The following is a 26377-nucleotide window of genomic DNA, read 5'->3' as shown; positions in this document are numbered from 1 at the left end:
GTACCTCCCTGGGTCACATGAAATTTGGGCCTAGTTGCATATTAGTGTCTGGAAAAAGTGGCTGGATGCTCAGGTGATGGTGTAATCACTGGGTCCTAGGCCCCTTCTGACTCCTGTCCGTTAGGCAAGGTCAGTGCCTTACCAACGCATCATAGTGGAAACTCACAAGTAGGCACAGCTGGAGATGGCAGGGTTTTTTTGGCTGGAATAAAAGTACCCTGTAACACTCTACTTGCTTTCCTGGGTCCTGTCTTCCTGACCTTCCTCCTCTGGAATGGTGCCTGAGCTTTGGAGACAAGGACATAGATGCCCACTCTCCTCTAAGTCCAGTGGGGGTACTAGAACCCTTACCCTCCCCCCCCCCCCCCCGTCATCACCCTTTCTGTCTCTGGAATGTGGCTGTTGGTGAGTCTTGGAGTCAGTCCTTTCCCTATAAAACACAAGTGATGTAATGGATGAAAATGGGAGACAGAAAAATATCCAGACACTGAGAACAGAAATAACCTGTGATTATAAACATAAATGTTGGAAAATCACCTTACCTCGCACACCATGTTCATTTGACAAAATGATAGGCATTTCCCCACTGAGGCCTTTGTTTTCCCCAGCTACATGTTTTTGCTTATGGCCCCAGCACTAGATGTGAATTCCTTCTGTTGAATTGGCATCATGGATAAAACAGAAAATGGGTGTTAATTACAACTGTTCATGCCACTATTGCAGTAGCTGGCATATCTCTCCTGGTATTTCCATCCCATAGCCTATTTTCTGTGCATCTTGTCCTACATTTCATAGATAGAGCACCAATGAGCAGTAAAGAGAAATCAAGTACCTATATCATAAATATAAAGGTTAAGATGTCAAATGCAAACATCTACGTATGTGGCAATTCTGTTTATCTAGAGTTTTAGAAAGTGAACATAGTAGCAACAAAACAGAACGTCCCTGGTTATCTTGAGGTCTAAATGGGGGACATGGTAGGATTAATTACAAGGACATAGGCAAGAATGTCCTGAGGAATAGAAGTGTCTGCCTTGTAACTGTTGCAGTTCTGTAGGATCATACATATCTGTCAAAGGTCATGTCACTGCACACTTGTCACATGTGAGTTTATATGTCATTTTAAAGACTAAGCTGAAGAATTGTTATTCTCAGATAGAGAGAATATAAGATACTAGACGAGGCCACACCCATGCACGTATGGGCAGCTAAATGGATTCGGCAGTTATTAAAATGAAAAAAAAAAAAGACTTTAAGCTGTGAGGGACAAGTGGTGGGGGAATAGATGAAGGAGTTGGTCTAAATATATTGAATGTAATAATATTAAATATATGTAGATATTGTGTGGTCTGGAGGGATAGCTTAGCAGTCGAGCACCCACAACACAAGCCTGGACACTGCAGGGTATATGCCAAAGCCCATCTAATTGCTGAGTAGATGTGGTTGCCCACGGATAATCCCCACTCAGCAGATGGAGATGGGATCACTAGGGTGGGGAACCCTTGTTGTTCAATTGAAAGACTCTACCTCAATGGACAAATAGAGAATATTCTAGAAAGATTCCCTACATCTTTAAAACATGCACCATTATGCAGTGCCCTTGCACACATGCAGGTCTCATACACACATAACACACACACCACAGAGAGACATAATGAGAAACCCTTCACTTCCTAAAATAATTCTAGACAGAAGAAATGATGGACTTGGTGCTAAATATTTATCTTTCTTTTTTCTTTTTCATTTTTTGTTTAATTAATTTATTCAGATTACAACTCAGTTGTTATCCCATCACTTGTATCCTCCCATTTCTCCCTCCACCCTATTCCCTTCCCCTAGGTCTAAGACCGAGGGGAATCTCCTCCCCCACTATATGGTCATAGGCTATCAAGTCTCATCTTGGTAGCCTGCTTATTCTTCCTTTGGGTGCCATCAAGGCCTCCCCACCAAGGGGAAGTGGTCAAATATGGGGCACCAGAGTTCATGTCAGAGTCATTCCCCGCTCTCCACACAACTGTATCTTTCTTAAATGTACAGATTTGCATAGTGGAACCTATCATGAGGATTTGATTCTAGAGAACTGTCAAAATGTGAGCTAAAGGCAAACAAGCCCTTAGAAGACCACATTTACAGGTTTACCAGGACTTTTTTCCCCCCACAAAGCCCTTCCACAATATGTTCATCTGTCTGTGAGCTAACATTTGTCTAAACATTTTTTTTAAATAGCTCACTATTTCAGTATCCCTCCAGAAACATTTCCCCCTTCAGATCCAACCTCTATAGCTGTGCTCCCAGTGCTGTATTTCAATGTGTCTTTATCCAAAGTGACGGAATCACATATATTTTATCCTAAAGAAGAGAGAGCTGGGGAGAAGAAAACCTGCAGCCTGCCTTCTGTGTGTTGCCTCTTGTCGTGTTTATTACATTTACAGAGAGAGCCAGCATTCTGAGATAAGATAGCTTTTGAAATGAGGAACCACACAAGAAGGAACAGCAAAGCTTGACATTTTAATTCTTTTTTTTTAAATGAGCATGCAAAAATCAAATACTGTATTGGTGAGCATGCCACAAAACACTGGAAGGCATAAGAAATCAAAATAGATATGTGAAGGTGAGAACACGTTGTGTGATTTTTTTTCTTGTTGCATGTGTGAGGCTTATTTGGGTTATTTATGTGCCCTTTGGCAGTTTGATCATTTGGTAAAGACATGTTTTTACTTATTTCCTTGTGTTGTAAGACTCATTCAGACTACAGCTTGTTTAGCTGTTTATTGCATATTTTGTTTGGGCTGGAGGGATGGCTCAGTGGTTAAGTGGTCTTGCTGTTCTTCCAAAGGTCATAAGTTTGCTTTCTAGCATCCACATCAGAAATCTGAGAGCTATCTATACCTCCGGTGCCAAGGGATCCAATACTTTTGCTCTACTAGGGCAATTCCCCTCATTGGTACGTACGTACATACATACATACATACATACATACATACATACACACACACACACACACACACACACAGAGAGAGAGGGGGCGGGAGGAAGAGAGTTACTTTTTAAAAATCAGTTTTAAATAGAAAGCATTTGTTTGTCTCACTCTCAGGACTATGGCTGATATCACCATTTCCAAGTTGGCAATGATACCATTTTTTAAAATTTATTTATTTTTTATTAATTTATTCTTGTTACATCTCAATTGTTATCCCATCCCTTGTATCCTCCCATTCCTCCCTCCCTCCCATTTTCCCCTTACTCCCCTCCTCTATGACTGTGACTGAGGGGGACTTCCTCCCCCTGTATATGCTCATATGGTATCAAGTCTCTTCTTAGTAGCCTGATATCTTCCTCTGAGTGCCCCCAGGTCTCCCCATCCAGGGGACATGGTCAAATATGAGGCACCAGAGTACCTTTTAGTTTCAATGATTTTAGGGTGTCTTCTTTTCCAACGTAATATTTCAAGGCTGCTGAAAGATCTTTAGAAAACAGTACAATTCAGGATGCTTGTATGTGTGTAGTGCATATGGCGTATAATATAGTTTGTTAGTTACTATGATTTTTCCAGAACAGAGTCCAGAAATGCACAATGCTTGCTCTCATGAAACAAGAAAGTTATTTACCTAAGAGGCTCTCTCCAAGAGTGTGGCAGACTCACCTCAAACTCATGACTTCTGACTTGTTGTCCTGCTGTGTCACCCCATTACTGTTATAAGAAGGCATTCTTCTTCCCAGTCAGAGGACAAAGAAGCCTTGAGGTTGGGCCTGTTGCGGTCATACTTTTCGGTTTGTATGGGCTGAGGTCAGACAGCATTAAAGGAGAGGTGTGGTGTGGACACCCACCATGGGCAGGCCCCATCCTGACTTGTGATTAACAATGCTAACACAGAGAATTAGTGTTGCGTCAGGTTCTTGCCAGTTCTATATGGAATGATTTGTGAAACTCCAGCAGAGTAGGTTTCTTTCTGAATCACTAGAGCCCTCACTCCAACTCAAGTCCAAATTTCTTTTAACTGTCAGGTTGGTGAATATGTTAATGACTACTATAAAACATAGTTTATATAGTTTTCATATCTGCTAGATAAAGAGACCCCCCAGTATATTCACTCATCTAAGCAGCACTTAAATATTGAGTATCTATAATGTATTAGATGATAATCAAGTAGCCAGAGGTGAGTAAAATGAGAAACAAAATCTGGCCCTTCAAAAAGGTTTTGATCAGTCTTATTGATAATTGTTATACATTAGTTTCTGTCTAAATCAGTGCACTTTTGGGGTACCTTGAGGTTAAATGGGGACGATAGTTAATAGGGAGGGTGTGTCCCATCTTCAGAAAATCTGGGACGGGTGTCATGAGAACAACATGATGGGTAGTGTTTGTATCTGCTACGGTGAAAAGAGAAAAAAAGGCCTATCTTGAAGCTGTGCACAAGACATAGTCTCAGGGGTCCGTCTATGATTCCGGAGGAGAGAAGAGATGAGCCTTACAAATATCAGGCCGTAGTACTTATCTCTCAAGTGCTTGTAGGAGACTGAAGTGTCCCTGCTGACTGCAGCTGAGCTTAGTCCTGATTCTCTGGTTTGGCAAGGGGATGTGATTTATTTGAGGGTTGGCAAGAGCCTAGTTTCAAGCTTCAGGTTGGGTCCAGGCTTGGTGTGTAGCTTTCAGGTTTAATTCATGGTGATGGCGGTTTGAGAGGGCAAGCTGTAAGGCGGGAACGGGTTTGCAGCTTTTCCCTGTGTCCCACCAGCGGTCATGCCATCATCCAAAGCGGGTATCATAAGAAGCTGTCAATCAAGGGTCAGCAGGTACTCTTGCTATGATGAGGCTACAGCAAAGGGCCTAGTTAAGCCGGGTAAGAAGTGGAGTAGTGAGGTGAGTAGGAAAAGATAAGTATTTAAACAATAATGTGATCAAAACAAATGGGAGAACAAGACCTTAAGAATTATACTATCTGATATAAATTTGGTTACCAAGAAGAGACTTGGTACCCTATGGGCATATACAGGGGGAGGTAATTCCCCTCAGGAACAGTCATGGGGAGGGGAATAGGGGGAAAATGGGAGGGAGGGAAGAATGGGAGGATACAAGGGATGGGATAACCATTGAGATGTAACAAGAATAAATTAATAAGAAAAAAAAACAAAGAAAAAAAAAAGAAAGCAAGTTTACATCCTGGCTTTTTCTCATTATTTCATACATTTCTGCTGTTCCTTTCCCTTTCAGACTTAATTTCCTTTCATAATATAAATCCACATTTCTTAGACAAACGATACAATTGAAATAAGCTTAATTTTGAGGTTTCCAACTGACTTTCTAGGATTCCTAAGCCGGTTTGGGCTGACTTTTCATCAGGGAAGCAAGCCAAAGCAAGCACCTGCTCTTCAGTTGACACCATTATGTTACAGCAGCTCAATGGATGCCGCAATTATGGCTCCAGGAGTGTCTTCATGCGTCTCCCCCAGATGAACAGAGTCATGATAACAAAGCAATTCTCTGCAATATTGTCCTCTTTAGTGTCCTGTTAATGTCTACTCAAAAGGTGCATTAAACAAGTTTAGGATACAGTAATGGATAGTCCTTATCACTTACAAAATTTAAAATTGTGTGTGTGTGTGTGTGTGTGTGTGTGTGTGCGCACGCGTGCATGTGTACGCACGTGCACGCACGCACCAAAGGATGCATGTGGAGATCGGAGGACAATTTGCAGGAACTGGTTCTTTCCTTTCACCTTCTATGTTCTAGGATTTGAACTCATGTCATCAGATTGATAGAAGGCACCCTTACCCACTGAGCCATCTTGCTGGCCACTATTTATGGGATTTTTCGAAATATCAAGTCAGTTGAGACTTTTCCTGACATTATTCATTTCTAATATGTTTCTAGTAAAAATAACTATAAAATTTGTTTGAGATAATTATCTTAAAAACTAAGGAAAGGATTTCTTAAAATAGCTAACATTTGCTTCATTATATGTTATAAGCTATGCTTTCAGTTTTACTGAGAATATATATTGAGTCTTTCACATATCTATTTAAATAGATATTTCAAATATATAGTTTAGTATGTCCCCAGAACTATATGGCAGTAGAATTATAATGTTTAAAAGGTTTATTTATTTTACTTTATGTGCATGAGGGCCTTGACTACATGTGTATCTGTACACTATATGTGTCCCTGGAACCAAAGTAGGTCAGAAGATGGCTTTGGACTCCCATGGAGCTGGAGTTATGGAGGGGTTTGAGGACATTGTCAGTTGCCTAATGTGCATGCTGTGAAAGGATTCAGCTCCTAGGCAAGTGCTCTTAACCACTGAGGCATCTTTCTAGCCCTAGTAGTATAATTCTTAAATATTTTCTGGGGAATACTATATGCAAATTTACCATTTAAATAATCTGCATATATTTTGCAAGAGGGAATGCGTTTTAGTATGTCATGCCAGAGTTTGCCCTCTTCCTGAACTCTGCTTAAAAAGCTCCTTGAAGATTTTCATGTGTATTTAATAATTCATCGTGATGAAAAATCCTCCTACACAAAATACTTTCTTAGCTCCAAGTGTATTTACATTTACCTATTGGACACTGAGGGTGTAGAAAGGAATAAATTGTGAACTTTGAAAAAGTATATTAATTGTTTGACTTCCATGTTTATTCGTTGGAATGATTGTTTTCCGATGAACATTAAATTATATTCTACTGTAGTGGAAAATGTTTTATTCTTAAATTATGAGGATTAGTCATTTCATTTGTTTTATATTTTAATGACATATGCCTTAAATATAATAACTATCCAGATCTGAAGTGCTCAGACTGATGGGTGTTGACAGTTGGACATATCTACATTCACACAAAACATACAAGATGCAACAGTCTCATTACCTCCATGGCAGGGTCACCTCCAGTCTAAAGGGACCTATTTTCTGACTCTTGTCACCCCCTACTTATTTTTTGCCTTCTTTTGGACTCTATAAAAATTTAATTATACCTTAAAAAGTACTATGCCTGGCTTATTTGTTTTAAATATTTGAGATTCATCCACATGCCATCTGACATAGCACATCCTACTGTATGAGCACACCAACTTGGTCTTTCGTTTATGAGCACCTATATCGTCTCCAATTTTGCTTACCATGAATAAAACTATTATGACCACTCTGTATAAATCATTCTGTAGACATGCTTTTATTGCTCTGGGGCAAGCACCATTACAGGCCACATTTTATTACTGAATTACAGGAATTCTTTATCAGTTCTGGGTTAAAGCCCAATATAAACACCTATGTTTCATGCCCATGTATATTCATTCATGTACCCATTGATATAGAACATGTGTAAGATAATAAAAGTATCTTATCAGCTCATAATTGTGTATTTATGACCTTAATACTGTCCCCTCAGCAAAATTTAGCATTTAAAAACTTGAGCCATAGTCTCTCACTCGTATCCCAAGCTGTGAAACTCACTGCATTGCCCAGGCTGGCCTCAGCCTATAAAGAGGTATTTTGACTTACACAGCAAGTGAGCTGTACATGGGCAGCGTAGAGTAGAGCCAGGCACATTAAAATTTCCTGCTTAGGTCCCCAGTCTCTAGTTAATTTATTACCTTACATTATATGTAAATATGGAAACACTTACAAAATAAGACAGTTATGCAATTTTAGACAAAATATCTGTATGTCCTTATAAATTTTTCTATAGAAAACTTCTGATACAGAAATACTGGAAATATTGCATTTGTTATTTATTGTTTGCTAATATCATAAGAAGTATCTGAAAATAATTTATTTTTTATACCCATAATTCTAATTTGGGAATTGCAAAGAAACACATAATTTTTTTAAAGTTAGGGTTTCTAATGCTATGAAGAGACACTATGACTGTGGCAACTCTTATATTAGAAGACATTTAACCGTGGGCTGGCTTACAGTTCAGAAGTTTCGCCCATTATCATCATGGCGGGAAGCATGTGAGAGTATAGGCAGATCTGGTCCTAGAAAGGGAGCTGGAAGTTCTGCATCCCGATCTGCAGGCAGCAGGAAGGAACAGTGAGCTCCTGGGCATAGGTAGAACTTCTGAAACCTCAGAGCCTACGCTGATGATGCACTTCCTTCAGCAATGCCACACCTCCTAATAGTCCATCTCTCTAAGAGCCTGTAGGCGTCATTTTCATTCAAACCACCACAGTCTTTCTCTTATTTTCTTAAAATTTACATAGCTATATTGTTGTTTACTTGTGTGGAAAGAAACAGCAACTAACAATTTTTATGCAAAGCCCAGAGTTTCTGTGTATTTGGTAAGTTGATATTTACTGGTTAGACATTAAAAATATTTATCTTATGGAGTAGCTTGTGCACCACTTATGTATAAATTTGATCAATAATCATGGGTGGAAACATGTAATTTAAAATGATATTTTCTGAAGAATATATATCCTATATGTTGAGCAAATGTGTGGCAACTGCATATGTTTAGTCAAACATGATACTACTTAAAACCAAGCCACAGAGCGACAAGTGAATAAACCACCATGTTTGTGTGTTTGTTTACAGAGCGTCTTTATGCAGCTAGGTTCACCTTTAAAGTACAAGTTGTCAAAATGTATCAGCGCTCTCAATTTTGCTCTTTTATGGCATCACTTGTAACAACTTACCAAGCAGTGAAGTTGAAGAAAACAAATATCTCAGGGGTGTGGCACTGCCCATGATTATTTCCCTTACCTGAACACCCTTCTCCAGGAAGCGCTACATATTTTACGTTCTTATTAGCTTCTTTAACCATCTTCCCTTTATTGGACCATGAAACCTTTTTTTGTGTGTGTGTGTGTGTGTATGAAGATACTTATTTTACTAACAATGTTTCCATCAGTAAACCTTTCAAAAAAAAAAAACCCTAACTTCCTCCCATCCTCCTGATTGTTCTTGTCATCATCAGAATGGTGGTCATGTAGTAGAGCGCCACTAACTTCCAGGGGTAGTATGACAATTTAGGGAAAACTGGGTTTGCCATTTTTTTCTTTAAAAAAAAAAAGATGTTTTCAGGGCTCACCTAAGATTAACAGTTCTTTGTCTTTTTCTTTGTATTCTTCTACCTTTCCTTTCTTCAAAGTATTTCACATAAAAGACAAGATAACAAACATTGACACTTACTGCTGGCTACATAAATACAAGGGCATGAGAGCAGATCCCCAGCCAGTACACATATAAAAAGCAAAACAAACAGCAAAATTAACTAACACCCATGACAAAGCAAAACCTGACATTTTAAAACATGCTATCTAGGTCAACAGAGTTGACATAAACCTGAATTTTGCTCCGAGTTTCCTTGTCCTGACTAAAAACATGTACATTTTTAACAGAATAATGACATTTTCTTAGGGCTACATGAAGAAATTAATATAAAGTTCAATGAAAAGGAATCGAACTGTCAATAGCACCTGGTGACCACACCCTTATTTTATAGTAAATGCAGAAAATGACTCATACATAATAGTGTAATGCACTATTCCAAACACCTGAATGACACATTGTAATCAAATGGCAAGTTGATGGGATTGAAATTCCTAAGGCCACATTCCAGCTCCATAAATCTAACTTGAGACAGAGAGACTTCCATTTGAAAACCCCTTTCACAGCAGTCTGATGTATAAGAAGCCTCTGGAAGCAGCTAATTTCCCTTGAATATTGCTTTTGTCTCTTAGTTGTTTTTTTTTAATGGACGTGACTATTATAGAGTGTTATAATTTTGTGTTTCTATTCCTCTCTGTGGACTCAGAGTGACAGTACTGTTCAACAAAGGCAGTCAACTTTTAAGACAATTGTTAGTTAAAAGAACTGTACCAAGACTTACTTAGGTTTCTGTAGCACCTGTGTAGAAAGAGATAATTGAAGGAGTGATCAATAAGAACAGAAGAGCCAATAAAAGAGAGTAAAGACCACTGAACTCAACTGTGTGCAGACTAGTGTTTGACAAAGGCAGCAGAGTGCCCCCATGCAGCTTTTCATGGAGGCTTCCCGCAGTCTTTGGATCAATGTACTCAAATTACATAGGATAGTCTTCGATGAATGTTGTAGAAAGAATAATCCAGCAGTTAGAATATTTAACCATAGAATTAACTTTGTTAAGGCAAATTCTCTGTGGCCTTAGGTTTGCTTGGGCAGAAAGGAAGGCAAGCTCTAGTCTTACAGTTTTAGATTCTCCAATGTTTTCCTACATATGTGGATCTATAGCTAGGAGGTGAGTGCAAAATGAGTCTCAGAGCTAGTTAAAATTCTTGACATAATGCCAAAAAGCAAGGTGAAAAATAGTTATATATACAATAGCATAATTGAGATTATAACCTCTGAGAGCCTTGAATTACTTGACAATGTGCAGACATTTTAAAAGAGTAAGGAACTGGAATTTGATTTTATAAAACAAATACACTTTATACTTAACAGTTCGGTGTAAAAGAGGCAGTCTTGGTCGCATTATTAATTCTACGCTCAATTTTTATGGATGCAATGAGTATTATTGATGTACTCAAGAGAGTGGGGTTCCTTATGCACCTTCCCACCTTCTTGGGGCTCTGAAATGGAAAATTAGCAGAGATGTTGGAGGCTGAGTTGGGACAGGGACTCCTCAGCAGCCAAGGGCCTCATTCTTGCTCTGTGTACTTGCAGAGGTGAGTGGTCCATGACTTCTTACTTCTTAGAGGCCATGTAGGCCACAAGGTTCCCCACTCCGTTGCTGTATTCTTTGTCCTATCAAGAAATGAACTTTATGAAGTTGTCATTGAGAATGCCAGCCACAGCACCAAAGGCAGTAGAGTGGGCATTACTTCTAAAGTCTCAGAAGAGAACTTGGTCCTCCATGTAGCCCTGAAAGGCCTTAGTAGACCACCCCCCCCCCCCCCGGTCCCTCAGTACCTGCTTTAATACCTTCTTGATGTCACCATCCTCAGCAGCTTTCTCGAGGCAGCCTGTCAGATCAATGATGGACACATTGGGGGTAGGAACACAAAAGGCCATGTCAGTGAGCTTTCTATTCTTCCGTGACTTTGCCTACAGCCTTGGCAGTGCAAGTGCAAGCAGGGATGATGTTCTGGGTAACCCTGTGGCCATCACACCACAGCTTCTGAAAAAGTTCATCTGCAGTCTTCTGAGTGGCAGTGTTGGCATAGCCAGGGGACTAAGCCATTGGTGGTACAGGAAACATTGCTGACAATCACATAGGTCCTGGTCTTCTCTAGGGTGGTCAAAACACCAGTAGACTCCACAACATACAGTGCACCAGTATCACCCCGTTTGTTTGCTGGCAGGATCTCACTCCTAGAGATGGAGACAAGTTTCCATTCTTAGGCTTGGCTGTGCTGTTGAACTTGTCATGGGTAGAATCCTACTGGAACTTATAGACAGTGGAGTTGAGGTCAATAAAGGGGTCATTGATGGCAACAGTATCCACTTTGCCAGAGTTGAGGTGCCCAACTCACTCCAACCATCACCAGTTTGTCGCAGAGACAATGCTGGCAATGATTACGAAGCAGTGGCTGGCTCTGGAGCAGGGAGGAGCAGAGACCTCTTAGTGTTATCTTAAGTGTACTTGAAGCTAGTTTTTAAGTTAAGATTCATGTAAACAACTTCAAGGAAATAAAATGTTATAGCAATATAATGCGGTTCAGCTTGTTCAACTAACGCTGAGGCAAATCTACAAAATAGGTCTTTGTAAATGCAATGCCAAGGAGTATTGCTTCTCAAACAGAGTTGGTGTCCTGATCGAATGAGTTTATGAGTGCAAATTGAGTTGATGTGTTTCTCTTATACGCATTAGGGGAATGTGAGTTATTCCTATATTCATACCTCTGACTGACGGACAGACTAACTTGCTTGCACGATGTGATTGCAGCAAAAGAACAGGGGTTCCTAAGCATTTGTTTACAACTCATACAGATGGCTTTATCACTAGGGCATCCCAGTGGGACTTTAGAAAACACTACTGTTCGGTATCCTGTTGTCAGGTAAACCCTTTTTGGAGTTTCTTTCCAGTATATAGGCTGATGCTATTAAATACAATCTACCATGCCCATTTACAGTCCACATTTTTAGAAGATGTTGGGAAAGGATTAATCAGAATGCTAAAGGCGGGAAGTTGTGATGGCGTTCTGGAGGTTTGATTTGAGCTTTGAAAAGACTGAAAGATAAAAGAGAGAAGGTGACAATTTGACGGAAGGAAAAAAATGCCATATGGGAAGGAGGTGAAAGGGTAAAAAGGATGCTCTAAAAATGTGAAGCTGATTTACCTGGGTTGACAGATGAGCTGTGTTGGGAAGTAACTAAGGGCCATGTATGCATGAAATACCCCAGCAGTAGTAGATAGTATCGTTTCACTGTATGTGTTAACGAATGTGGAAAACCCTTTCCTGGACTCCGAGAAGAGAAGATGTTTGAAGGAAACACTTCAGCCCTTCACTTGGGGAAAAATGAATGTGGGATTTCCAGCTGTAAGAAAGAAAGGGCACCTTTTGAATGATCTTTTAAAGGAAGAGCCACCATCAGGGCGACAGGAAGAGGGCATCACAGCAGTACTGAGGTTGAGAGCATCTGCTGTTCATTGGTGGGACCTGGGAGAGTGGAGTTGAGGAGTGAGGTGGACTCAAGTCTCATGCAATAGCCACCATTATTCAGAGCATCAGACACATTTTATGCTTTGAAGGTTAAGAGGAATCACGTGTATTACAAAGGCAAGCCACATGTGTCAGATAAGCTGCACTTTGAAAAACACATGTTTTCCTGTAGCAGCATATCCATACATAGGGGTGATGAAGTGAATTCACTCCTATTCACTATACCTAGAAGGAGCATGAAAACACATTCCAAGAACTATTCTGGGTGATAAAGGAACTGAGGTCACATGACTCTTGGTTTTGGTAGTCTTCTTACAAGCATTCAGGATTCTCACAGGACTCCATACTTAGGCTATGGTCTGACAGTCGGTGACTTCAGGGGGTGCACTGAGGAAATAAGAAGCTATATGAGGGGATCAGAAGAGGATTACTAAGATAAACTTTTTTCTTTAATTATTTTTTTAGATTATAATATATTACTTCATTTCCCCCTTCCTTTTTCTCCCTCCAAACCTTTCCATGTACCCCTCCTTAAATTCATGGCCCCTTTTTTTTCATCAGTTGCTGCCACATGCATATATGTATATACATACACCTAAATACATAAATACAACGTGCTCAGTCTTGTCATTTTGTTTTCAGGGCTGACCACTTGGTATTAGACAACCACGGCTTATCTAATTGTCTCCCCGCATTCCTCCGATCCTTTCAGTTCCTCCTGCAGAAGCCCAGTGATCTTTCTCCTGCCCACACTACCATGTCTGCTGTTGCCCGCCTTCAGGCGGTCATGCTGATGAGACTTTATGTGTGTAGCTCTGAGGAGATACAGCTTTACAGCAAACTTCCTGCTCCTCTGGTTCCTACCTCCTTCTGCCCCTTCCCATTTTAATTGATTATGCTCAGTGCTTAGTCAAGTCCTAGGTAGATGCAGTTTTGACACCTAAGAGGTGTGGAGTAACCTCTACAAATCCATTGATGTGTTTGTCCTGCTACATCAAGAAAGAGGCAGAAAGCTTGGAGGATGTGCCTCTGTCCCAGTGTACTCAAGAAACCTTATTTTCTAGGCATCTGATTATCCCCAATGAATATTTCCTGTGTGATTAGTTACAACTTTACCAATTTGGATGAAAGGGATGCAAAAATATTTGCAACATTTATTTGCTTTTCTTCTAAGCACAAAAACACAAAAGACAAAAAGCATTTATACTCAAGCATTTCAGGTGTCAAATTGAATTGTTCCATATTTTTATCATATCTCAGGTAAGAGAGGCATTATGGTCTCTTGATGTATTAAATTATCTTTTATTTACAACAAATAAACAGGACCCATTTCTTTCAAGGCACTTATGAATTCACACACATTGCACAGTACAACACACATCTTATTTGTCAGGCTCCATTAACTCTTTAATTCTCAAGGCAGGTGAATTTGTTGCAAAATTACTTATCATTAATTGAAAGTAATGATGGAAATATTTTATTAATGCCTCTGTAAGTTTCATTTTCCCAGCACATTTTATCTAGTTAAAATCCACAGACATCCCACCAAGGAGCCATTGTGGACTCTCCCAGTAGCTGTTTATTAGTTATCTGGCTCCCTGATGAGGGAAGAGAACAAATGCCTTGTAGAGAAAAAGGCATACTTTGATCCATAGACCTACCCTAAAATCATTATCTAAAAGGCAGAAATAAAAAACCAAAACAAAACAAAAAAACCCATCCAAACTCCCTTCTATAACTTCCACTTTTCTAAATGCAGAGTTTTCAACATATCATCAACATTGACTACAATCATTATTATATCATCCTTTTTTTCTTACATCACACTGACATTAAATTGGCGTTCCATCTTTCTCTAAGTCTCAGCTTAAAACCCAACTTGGGGCCTCCCTCATCTTATTGGATGCTTCTCTCTGCTCAGCTGATTCTAATGCACTCACATTAGAGAGAATATGTAAACAAGAAGACATTTGTGTGGTGTATGGCATCAGATACAACTTGTACATGACTGTAGGATTACAAGAATGGTGAATGGAGAAATAAACTGATTTTGTTAAAATAATCACTTAGATAATAGGCTCTTTGGGAGGCTAAAGAGTTGGCTCACCATTTAAGAATCCTTACTGCTCTTTTTGTTTGTTTTTGTTTTTTGTTTTCTTTTTCTTTTTTTTTAAATTCTTTATTAATTTATTCTTGTTACATCTCAATGGTTATCCCATCCCTTGTATCCTCCCATTCTTCCCTCCCTCCCATTTCCCCCTTATTTTCCTCCCTTATGACTGTTCCTGAGGGGGATTTCCTCCCCCTGTATACGCTCATAGGGTATCAGTCTCTTCTTGGTAACCTGCTGTCCTTCCTCTGAGTGCCACCAGGTCTCCCCCTCCAGGGTACATGGTCAAATATGAGGCACCAGATGATAATGGAGGAACTTACTGCTCTTTTATTGGATCAGAGTTCAGTTTGTAGCACACAGCTTTGGGGATTTGATGCCTTCTTTGCACCTCTGCAGGTGCCTGAGCAAGTGTGCACATATTGTGTGCACATGCAAATGAAATAATTTTTTTTAAAAAAAGAGGTTAATTGAAGATGATTCTGAGATGCTTGGAACACTACTAGGATTTTGCAGGATCAAGCTGTTAAGGCAGAATGAAGGGCAGAGACTTACCTTCTCAATCTTCTCTTTTCTTAACTGTCTTTGAAAACAGGTTTTACTCTTCAAAATGTAAAGTATTACATAAATCTCAGTAATGAATCACCTATCCTCTAGGAGTCTTTTCACCTAGGTTTTTGAATATCAATTTCCTGGCCTTTGCAGGACAAGGCCAGCATCCTGGGGGGGGGGGGGGGGAGTCCTTGGGAAAGAGGACCAGCTGGTTTCCTTTCTTGTGGTTAAAAATCAACTTCACTTGCCTAGTTCCTTTCTTAAGATAACAATGCCCCTGCTGTGGCTTTTGAGAGTTCCCAGAATGCACGTGGAGGCAGAAGTGGCCCTGATGGTTTGTGGTTAGTACAACTGGATTTTCAAAGCCCAGCATTCACATTCTCCTTCTCGTGGGGAATTTCCTCCACTCCATCGCAGACTTATGGGCAAAAGTCAACATGCTCATTTGTTCACAGTGGAACTGACATCAGTATGCAAATTTTAGTATAAAATGGGTGTTAAGGTAATATTTTTGAAGCGTTTCCCCTTTTAGAATGTGTAAATGCAATGAGATCACTTCTGAAGACTTTTTTTTGTGTTTGTGATTCTTATGAATTGTACTCTTCCTAAAGTGACTGCACTTTTATTTTTTGAGCATTAAAAACGTTTTAATTTATTCACTTTACATCCTGATTGTAGCCCCTCCCTTGTCTCCTCCTGGTCCTACCCTCCCTCCCTCCCCACCCCCACCCCCAGTTTTTGATGTGTTTTTTTTAAATGTCTTTCATTATGTCAGATAAGCTGCACTGCATATTAAATTTTACAGTGTTCCCATTGGATTAAGGTCACTCTATATTTTAACTTCAGCTAATACCACCTCTTGCTGTCAACACTGCTGTGATATTTGAAGAGTATGGTCTCATAAGCTATGTTGAGAGATCACATGAATGTGTGGGATTATTCAAAAGCTTTTAACAGTGCACCTGCATCATGAACTACTGGTACTGAAAGGTTTTTGAAGACGTTGAATTCCTTATTAACAAACCCTAAGCATCAAAGAGCTGCATGCATACAGGGTAGAACAGTCACTTGATCCAGATCTTGGCTTTTGTAAAGTATCAACACTTGCCACATATCATCATCAGACATTTTAAACATTGTAATTTGTTTATTTGTTTATGTATAGGCAAGAAGGAAGAGTGAATGTGGTAGGTCCTGCATGCAGAGGTCAGAGGAGCACTTAAAGGCGTCAGTTTCTTCTACTGTTCAGGTTTTCAGGCTGGGTAGCAAGTGCCTTTACCCCCTGGATCATCTCCTCAGGTCTAGAAATGTAGCTTCATCTCTCAGATCTTCAGGGTTTTTTTTTTTCTAAGTTTCCTTTTTTTTTTTTTTAAATCAAGTGGGACCTCTATATACCCTTGCATAATGATATCAAGATGAGATTAGTGTTAAATATGAAGTTCAGATCCTGTTTAGAAGAACCAGAAGCCAAAAGATAAAGTTTTTCTTCAGCAGAAGATATTTTATAAGCAATTTAAGGTGTCATTTCATAAAATATTATTGCATAAAGAGTTAAAGCAGTAAAAGAGTTTTTGTCTCTCCCAATTGGCTGAAGAGGTAGCTTAATTGATGCAGTGTTTGCCTTGCAAGCATGAAGACCTGACTTCTGTTTCCTGCATCCACATAAAAAAGCTGAGTGTGGTTGTTTGTGCCTGGGATATCGAGACAGGAGGCTCTCTGGAGACTGCTGCCTAGTCCGTAAAGCTGATTTCAGTGAGAGACTCTGCCTCAAAAATGAAAGTGGAGAGTAATTGAGGAAGACACATGATACAAATCTCTTGACTATACAACACACACACACACACACACACACACAGGAGGGGGGGAGAGAGAGAGAGAGAGAGAGAGAGAGAGAGAGAGAGAGAGAGAGAGAGAGAGAGAGAGAGAAGAGGGATGGAGGGATGAAGAAAGTCATATGCTGGGAAATATAATTTTTTGTTAAGAGAGAAAAAAACGTATAAATCAATGGTATTAATTCAAACCATTATGCTGTTCAATATAAATTACATTTTGAAGGGGTTTTACACAAGTGTGGTATAGTTTCAAAAAGTATTAAATATGATGTATTGTGAATCATGTATTTTAGCATGTTAAATTAGTTGCTTAAGTTTGAAGTCTATAGATTTCAATTTTTAATGAATATATAGTTGGTGACTGGTATATATCAGAAAAATTCAAGCATGCACTTGGCATATATTAATAAACCAAACAGACTAAGATCTCTAATCTTGAGCAACTCTTATTTTAAGCAGTGGGAAACATGAGACATGAATTCTGTAGAGTTAGGCAATGCAGAGGATGCTTGGGGATGTTTGAGTGTACCCCGGGTATTGTAGAACATTGTAGAGGTTAACGACTTAGTGAGGTAGGAGACCTCAAAGCCTAGCATTTGAATGAAGTCATGAAAGTAAAGACTGGTGCAAAGACTCTAAAATGAGCATTGGAGAGAAGGATACTTGGCATGTAGCAGGAGAGTGTGAGTTCTCAGAGTTAGGAGTGGCTGGGAGACGTCCTAAAGACCCTATATTTTATCATGGAAAGACTGGAAAGCCACTGCAGAATTAGGTATAGTGGAGTCTTAACCTGATTTATTTTTCATAAGAGTCACTTGCTTGCTGTGATGAGAATAAACTCAAGGGCCAGACCAAGGGTAGAGGCTGAGCAATCTACCAAAAATCTGAGGTTAAGGTCAGTGAGATAGGCCTGATGACCTAAAACTGAATGTTCAGGGCCCACATGGTAGAAGGAGAGAACCAACCACAAAAAGTTGTTGTCTGACCTCCAAATAAACACTATGGGCTCAGAGTTAATGTAGAATGATGTTTTAGAGTGGAGATGAGAAACAGTCAGATTGTAGACCTGTTTTGAAAATGTAGTTCGTATGGTAGATTAGGTAGATTGGTCCTAACAGCTAGAGAGGACTTTTGCTCCTAACCAAGATAGAGGTACCCACTGGGCAATCAGGTGTTTGAAACCATACTTTTAGCTTTAAGGCTAGTATGGGGTAGTACATTAACACCTGGTAAGCTGGCATATCCATTCTCATCTCTCCCATGCTGTTTACCTGGAGTTTTCTCCAGCAATGGTAAGAAAACCGTGAGACTGAAAACAAACATACCAACACCTATAGTCTATTAGCAACAGCTTAGAGTGAGGTAAGTAGTTGCCTGATGTTAGCTATAAGACATCAAACAACTCCAAGTTTAAATTTGGGTAAACTTTTATAATGTTGTGATGGTGGTCTTATGGAGAAGCCCTGGTAGTGGTTAGTGGCTGCAAATATCCGAAAGGAAAGTCAAGGAAGGGGACGGAGAGGGGGTACAGCAAAGGACAGGTGGAAGAGGGAGGAGGACGGGATAGAGAGGCAGAGAGATTATGTAAATTATATTTCTTGAAGGCATACAGAATTTTTAATTCACATACGCTAGTATCAGCGAAGTACATTAGGTTCCTGTTTGGACAGACGAAATTCTTTCTGTAGTTTCCTCTGCAGCCTTGTGGCAATCTGAATGTCCCTTCCCTGGGTATGTGCATGGATGCGTAGAAGTGGTTGAGTGGGCAGTTGGCAGCCAGTCATTGAATGTATTGCAATCATTCTAAAACCAAGCAGTGCTGAGGGTGGGTTCAGGAGGAGCATTCCCCTGAGGTAGCTTTAGAATGTCTTATTTGCATCAGTCTTCAGTGATGCTTGAGAGAGAAGAGAATGCTTACATGAAGGTACAAGAGTCCAGATCTGATTTTTCATCCTGTAATTGAAGACATCACAAAGAGGTCAAATGCCTTGAACTCTTGCTTAGATTGTAAAGGTTCCAGGAAGGGAACATCATGGCAGAATTGGTGGTCTCCAAGTACATAGCTGAAGTGAATTTCGGAATTGCAGAGAGAACTTTAACACACTGAAATACCACTGTGCTTCTTAAAGGATAAAAGGATCTTAGCATTATAATAAGTCTAATAGGTAGGGAATAATGTAAATTTCTTGAGCTAAACAAATTCCGTACACTAGAACTGTCAAAATACTAAGATTTTAACTCTCCAAACTGAGATAAATTTCAAATACTATTCAAAAGTAATGTTAACCTATATAGGCTAACAAAATCCCCTGAGGAAATTATGCATTCGGTGGGTCTTTTTCTGAGTATCGAGTAAATTTTCCTTTGTTATGGGTAGCCCATCAGAGATGACCACTCAAACATAGTTCACAGCCTATTGAAAGTCTTCATTCCAGCCAGCTGGGACTACACCCAGTGTTCAGATTCCTAAGTGTAGCCCTGTGTGTCCAAAGCACAGGGCTTTTTTAAAAGGAAAAAACCACATCCTGGCATCTCGCTGGCAGCCTCAGGGGAGCTTTGCAGAAGCAAGCAGTTTAACAGGAGCTAAGATAAGCAATTAGCCAGAGGGAGTTTCTACATAAACAGGCAGTTTAACAGAAGCTAAGAGAGGTTAGCTAGGATATCCTGACCATGGTTTCCTAAAATAGAGTTTGGTAATTTTCCGTGGGAGTGACCATTAAGGAGACCAAATTTTAGTGAAACCCAAAATGGCCTCATTAAGAACACAGGATGGAGGAGCCTCTACACTGTCTTGCCCCATCACACTCCCTTCCTTCTAGAAGATTATTGATCTAAAAGAGTTTACATTAGAAAATGTAGGAATATGTATTATCATGACTTTTAAACTGGTTGAATAATTAGCTATCTGAAGCAAATTGTTTCTTCCCTCAAAACTCAGATTCAGTAGCTAGCCATTATCAATTAAAGGAATATATGTCCTGTGGATACAGATCAGTATGTGAAATGTGGTGTTGTCTTGGTTTTTTAGAATTACGTCTAAATCAAGATTGTTTAGTCCTATAGCTCTCTAACCCCTGCTATTCAGGCCTGGGTTACACAGTAAGTTCAAGATCAGCTCGGGTAGTTTAGTGAAACTAAAGGGTGAGGATACAGCGATGAGAGAATGCTTACCTAGGTTCAATCTCCAATACCAAACATAAATAAGGAAATAATTTACAATTACATACCTATATTTAAATCAAATCTAATTGTATTGTATTTGAGGAGCAGTGTGCTTTTTTTTTTTATTATTTAAGATTAAAAATTCAAAAATTTGTTTTGTTTTGTTTTCTTTCTTTTTGTTGTTGTTTCTTGTTTTTTTGTTAGAAAAGTTGTGTAGCGAGTACAGGTGGAAGTAATATGCCAACTGGTATTGTTTTAAAACCAAGCCATAGTTTTGAAGTTAGATAACAGTGCTTTTTTTTTTTCTTTTTTTTCCCAAAGACATGGCTTTGTAGTTACAAAAAAAAAAAAAAAAAAAAAAAAAAAAAAAAAAGTTTGGCCCAGAAAACTACAACTATAGTATGTAATATTCTGCGATTCTTAGAAAAGAGTCACTTCAAAGAATAAGAAAATCATTATGTATTAGACTTATTTCAAATCTTGGTACAAATACTTGCTCCTTAAAGGAGAAAAGGCAGAATTTTGGTTCTCCAGTTCTTGAAAAGTTTTCCAAGCTGGTGGTATTTTCAGAAGCCAGCCCACGTAGATCAAACAGGCTGCATAGACTATTTTGAGATGAGTGAGAATTGTCAAAGATTTTTTTTTCCAGTGCTATGATATGTAAGTTACTGAGCATTACACCTTGTGAAAGTGAGATTGAAGTTCCACGCCTGAGAGATCCTCATCCACGGCTTCTAACAGCTGCCTTCCTGCAAGTTGTCTTAATGCTGCTGACGCATGAATAGCTTCTTTATGAGGCTGTGACAGTAGCATGCAGTTCTGTGGTTGCTGTGGATGCTTTTCATGACCATCTATAGGGCATTTAGCATACCGGATTTGGCCTTTATCCCAGGAAGAAGGTGTTGAGGCTTGTAATGGCTCCTTTTCTTCTCTCACCACGTTTACATACTGATTCTGAATGTACTTGCTGGTGGAATGAGCAGTGTGTATCTGTGCATGCACAGTATTTGTGCCTTGTGTCTGTGTCTACCTGTATGATTTCTTTCAGAAGTGGAGAATTTTGCCATGCAGCGTTTCCTCTGAACAAAACAGTTCATTAATTGCCTTACCACAGATCTTTTGGAAAAACATGATTGGCCTTAATTTTGAGCAATGTAGCCAAATCTCCAAGGAAGTTCTTAAGAACCAGGCTCATGCTTGCTTGGGGGTGGGGGCTAGAACTTCAGGGTATTTACATCTAGCAAAATTTATAATACCCAGCCTTTGGATTAAAACCAGACCTCTCCATTTAATGCTCTGTGTGCTTCAAAGCTTTGAGAAGTACCTGAGTCATTCAAGTATAGTCTCAGCTGGGGGTATTTTCTGATTTTGGCCAATGGATCCCTTCAGTGCTCTAATCCCCAATAATACGAAAGTAAGGATATCAACTCCTGCTGCCCTTTGGAGCTTGGTTATCTGGTCTGCATTTGTTTTATGATGAAGGGCTTAAGGTACAAAGCATATTTAATATTTATTATACATGTACAAATGCACACTTCCCATATGAACCTGCCCTTCATCTCATACTCCTCCTCAGCTTGCAGGGAATTTGTAAAGAGAATATCTAGAGGTCTTTCAGGTCTCTTTCTCTGTAAGCAGGAAGACCTATGTGGTGGTTAATGATGTAAAATGAGTCCATATCTTTTAGTAAGAAATTCAAAGCAACAAAAAATTCTGCTTGATTTTTAACCTATCACCACAGCAGCTGTTCCTATTTTTAAGCTCTCAGATGTCTTCACATGGTGAGGCCAAGGCTTTCAATAGCTTTTCTGCTATGGCAAAAGCTGCTGACAATCATGTTATTGATGTTAAAAGGAAAATCAAATATTGAGGCCAGCATAGAATTTATGTGGGTTTAGTTGAGCCTGTGGAAACCTAAGTCAAAGAATTCCAACTTACAGGGCCTTTTCAGTGCCCTGAGGTTAATATTGATGGGGCTCACCAAGATTTGCCTTTAGATTGTGTTTTCAGTACGGTGTTGAATGTCCAGATATGCTCTACCCTTTTATAATTAATAGTGCGTTGTGCTGTCTATCATGCGCCCCAGGTGTGTTGTCAGGGACATGGCGAAGCCTGCTGCCTGCAAAACACCAAGAAATGCTGAAAGCCAGCCCCATCAACCACCACTGTAAGTATGCCATTGGTTTTATTGACTGAAAATGTCACCTCTCACCCAGATCCTTGCTTACAGATTTATTTATTACTTTGCATGTGGGAATAGATGTGCTAGCTTCTCTGGTGTACATATGATAAAAAGGCTACCGCTATTGAATTAGATAAAAAAAAAATATCTGTAAACAGGAGCTCTGGAGTAAGTATCTGTGTTCAGTGATGTTTCTAATATTATGTTGCAGGAAGCCAACTAATGAGAGGGGATGGAAGTGTTTTTAGTGATTTGCAGTATCAGCAACTCTGAGCTTTCTTTCAAATCACTGTCATTAGCATTGTCTTTGGATTGAACATGGCCTAGATCACTAGACTCTCAGAAGTGAGAAATCAAGGGACATATGGGGCACCAGCTAAGGGACAGAGGAAATGTACAGGTAGTCTCCATCCAACCCTTACACTATAATGTTTAAAGGCAATGAACAACCTTCAGAGACTGAATTTTCTGTCTAGTTTCATCTTTATTATTACACTCTTATGTGTAGGTAAAATGATAACTAAGTGTGACCAACAAACGGATAGCATCCAAGAGTGGAAGAAAAAAATCAAATATGTAAGCTTTTAGTTTTTTATCTGGAGTTTGAGGAGATTAAATAATGTTAGAATTCTGCAGAGTACCATGATGCATTCAATTTTCAGAATGTATGTATTCTCCTACTAAGAAGAGATGAAAATGTCCTTAAAGTGCCTAATCAGCAGCAACTTCCTCAGCAGAAGCACTACTGTGAGCCAGTTACTACTGGGAAATGCCTTATTTCAGAGTTTATAGGAAAAACCTTTGCAGAAATGTCTTTAGATAAATTTTCTTTACATCTCTTCAGCTATCTTCGAAATGTTTTTATGCAAAGCCAAAATTAAGTGTGAAGTAATAAAAATTTTAAAAAAAGGCTGAGGAAAAAATTTTTTTTCTATCATTTCTGTGGCAAGTTTTTATTAGCAATGATCAAAATTAAACAAAAATCAATGTTTTCCTGGTGTAATATAAATCTTTTCTGAGCATTTCATAAGTCATCGTACTCTACAGAATTTTAAAGCTCATTACAGCTTACCTAATCAAACCGCACATTTAAAATGAGATTTTGTTTATTTGATATTATCTCTACTCTTTGCTTTCTCCTTTGGTTTGACCATTAAATTGCTTATGTTTGGTATGCTATATACAAAAACACTTGTAAATGTTTTAAGCCTCAGTATGTAACATTTTACAACAAAATTTAGTATGCTTAGTGGATGTGTTAAAGATTTTATCTCAATAATAGACTTAAATAACAATTTCTACATACTCAGCATTTTCTAAGGAGTAAAATAATTTGTTTTGACCATAGTAAAAATGATTCATAATTACTTTTAGAAAATAAAAAATTCAAAGATACCCTAAATGATTGTACCAGATACTTCCTTCATATATTAATATTTATGTATATTATATAGTATTTTCCTTCATATCTTGATATGGGAATCTCACTGCTTTCAGTACTGTCTCAAAATCCTAGGCTTAAGCTATCCTCCTGCCTCAGCTTCCCCAGTAGACAGACAGGCATGTGTTACCGTGTATGGAATTTAAAAAAAAATCTTATTATTGTAAGAAACATTTGCTTATGATGGAATTAGTCTTGATAATTCCCTGATCTCTTTTTTATGTTTTAAAAATTAATACTGATACTCCACCCACTGAAATAGCTTTGCTTTGTTTTATGAGTGTGAGTTCCAGTGTACATTCCTATTTGTACACGTGTGTGCAGGTGTGTACAGATATTTAAGTGCATAAGGGTGAAAAATCAGAGTTTGATGTCAGGTGTCTTTCACTAGCGCTCTTCACCTTTTTCTTTGGACTGTGTGTGTGTGTGTGTGTGTGTGTGTGTGTGTGTGTGCGCGCTCGCACGCGCGCGTAGATATTGGTGTGCCCTGCTCTATCAATCTCAACTCTAGCCACTGGACAGTAGGTCTCTCACAAGACAAGGTGCTAGGCTGGTAAGCCAGAAAGTCCCAGGCATCCTCCTGTCTCTCTGCTTTTTAGTGCTGGTGTTACATGGTGGCCATGCCAGACGTTGTCCTGTAGGTACTGGGGACCTGAATCCAGCTTCTTATGCTTGTGCAGCAGGCAGGCACTCTTAACTACTGTGTCATTTCCGTAGTACATGTCTTTCTTTCTTTCTTTCTTTTTCTTTTTTCAAGAGCTCTCACTAAACTTTGGGCTAGACTTTCTGGACAAAGAGCTCAGAGGTTTCTCCAGCCTTTGCCTCCCATCACTGAGGTGACAGAAACACACTGCTGAGTCTATTTTGTGTAGATGCTAGGGGCCTGAACTCAGATCCTTATAGCATGACACAAGCACGTGACCCACTGGGATGTCTGTGGAGTACTTCATTTTGTTTATTTTAGTGCTGGGGAGAAATCCCAGCTGTGCACATGTAAGGCAATCGCTGCATTACAGAGCTTCCTCCCAGCTGTGCACGATTCCGTTTTAACTGGATTCACTCATTTCAAGTTCAATGTTCACTTGGGATAGAGAATCTAGACTTTCTTTTTCTTTCCTCTCCCTCTCTTCCTCACTCACCCCGCTCTGCCTCCCTCACTCTCACCTCTTTCTTTTTTGTTTTATCAGACAAGTATTCTGTAGCCCTGGCTGTCCAGAAATTCACTATGCAGACCAGTCTGGTCTCAAATGCACAGCAATTGGTTTGCCTCTGCCTGTCCAGTGCTGGGATTAAAGGCATGAGTCACCGTACTGGGCTAGAGCATGATTTGTTATTATTTGTATTTATCATTCTTTCATTATTTTGCATTAATTAAATTTGTTTATTCTTCTATAGTTGTGGAAATAAGCTATAACTTAAGTTGAACCTAATAACAATTTACTAGAAGTGTCTCTGGCTTTATTGGACATGAAACCTTCTTTCTGCTATATTTACTCACATCGTAATTCACTGATTAGGGAAATAGACTTCTCTTTAGCTAAATGGAAGTATTTACAGACCAGGTTTCTCATATATTTTTACTTTCTATAAAGGGTAATATTTGTGAATTAAACTCCCCATTTGTAGAAAGGACATAAACAAGTTAGGAGGAAATTGTTGAGGATAGAATTTAGCTATAAATAAGTTGAAAAAAGTTAAGTCATTTTGTTATTAGGCCAGGAAAAAAATTGACAAATATCCATGACCAGAACGTGTTTTAGAAGTTTGAATGGAATAGAACAGAAAATAATAAAAGTACACCCCAATTTAGGACTGAGCTTATTATTCAAGGTATACACTTTATAAAGTTGAGGTATAAATTTTAATATTCATCACACTTAATTATAAGACTTTCACTAGTGGAGCTTAATTAGATTAGCATAATCAAATGTGTGTATGTATGAAGTTGCTATGTGCGTTAGACCTGGAGAAAATGGGATATGAATGTGATGTAAACAGAACCAAAAAAAAAAAATCAGCCTTTTGTAATCGTATTGGAGAGATACGGAGGTCTTAGAGGAGAAGTACAGAGCACAGAAGGAGTCCTTTGAGAACTAGGATCTAGTGTATGTGGATAGAACTTTCTGGTTACTTGAAAATATTTGTGAGGAAGTAGTTATTGGGATTACCATATTCATGCTTGGATGACAGACACAGTGATCAATAAATTGAGTTAAGGGCTTAGAGAGATGGCTCAGGGTTTAAGAGCACTGGCTGCTTCTTAGAGGACCCAGGTTGGAGTTGCAGCACACACACGGCAGCTCACAACTGTAACTGCAGTTCTAGGGGATGTGGTACACTGGCATAGACATATACATGCAGGCAAAACCCCGGCGCACATGAAAATAAGTACATTTTTAATAATTGAGTTAAGGATAAAAGCCAAATCTAGGATAGACTGGCAGTGGAGTACTGAGTTTAGATTAGTGATTTCGTGGTATCTGTAAGTCATCTAAATTATGCATTTAACATACAG

At 39.1% G+C, this 26377-nt stretch overlaps 1 protein-coding gene across 29 annotated transcripts in view; it reads left to right on the top strand.

The window, feature by feature from the left end:
* RIMS1 (regulating synaptic membrane exocytosis 1) overlaps nucleotides 1-26377 on the top strand; it is a 487053-nt gene that overhangs the window by 50812 nt on the left and 409864 nt on the right. For 27 of the 29 annotated variants that reach the window (XM_084753098.1, XM_084753099.1, XM_084753097.1 and 24 more), the window contains exon 2: nucleotides 22326-22406. The exons of the other annotated variants lie outside the window; for them this stretch is intronic. In XM_084753098.1, coding sequence (XP_084609224.1) covers nucleotides 22326-22406 — 81 coding nt within the window. The remainder of the gene's footprint in view (nucleotides 1-22325; nucleotides 22407-26377) is intronic. 29 annotated transcript variants of the gene reach the window in all.

The sequence above is a fragment of the Acomys minous genome (assembly GCF_964271855.1).
Source record: "Acomys minous genome assembly, chromosome: 13".
Lineage (NCBI taxonomy): Eukaryota > Metazoa > Chordata > Mammalia > Rodentia > Muridae > Acomys > Acomys minous.
This window is presented reverse-complemented; position numbering and strand designations above follow the sequence as displayed.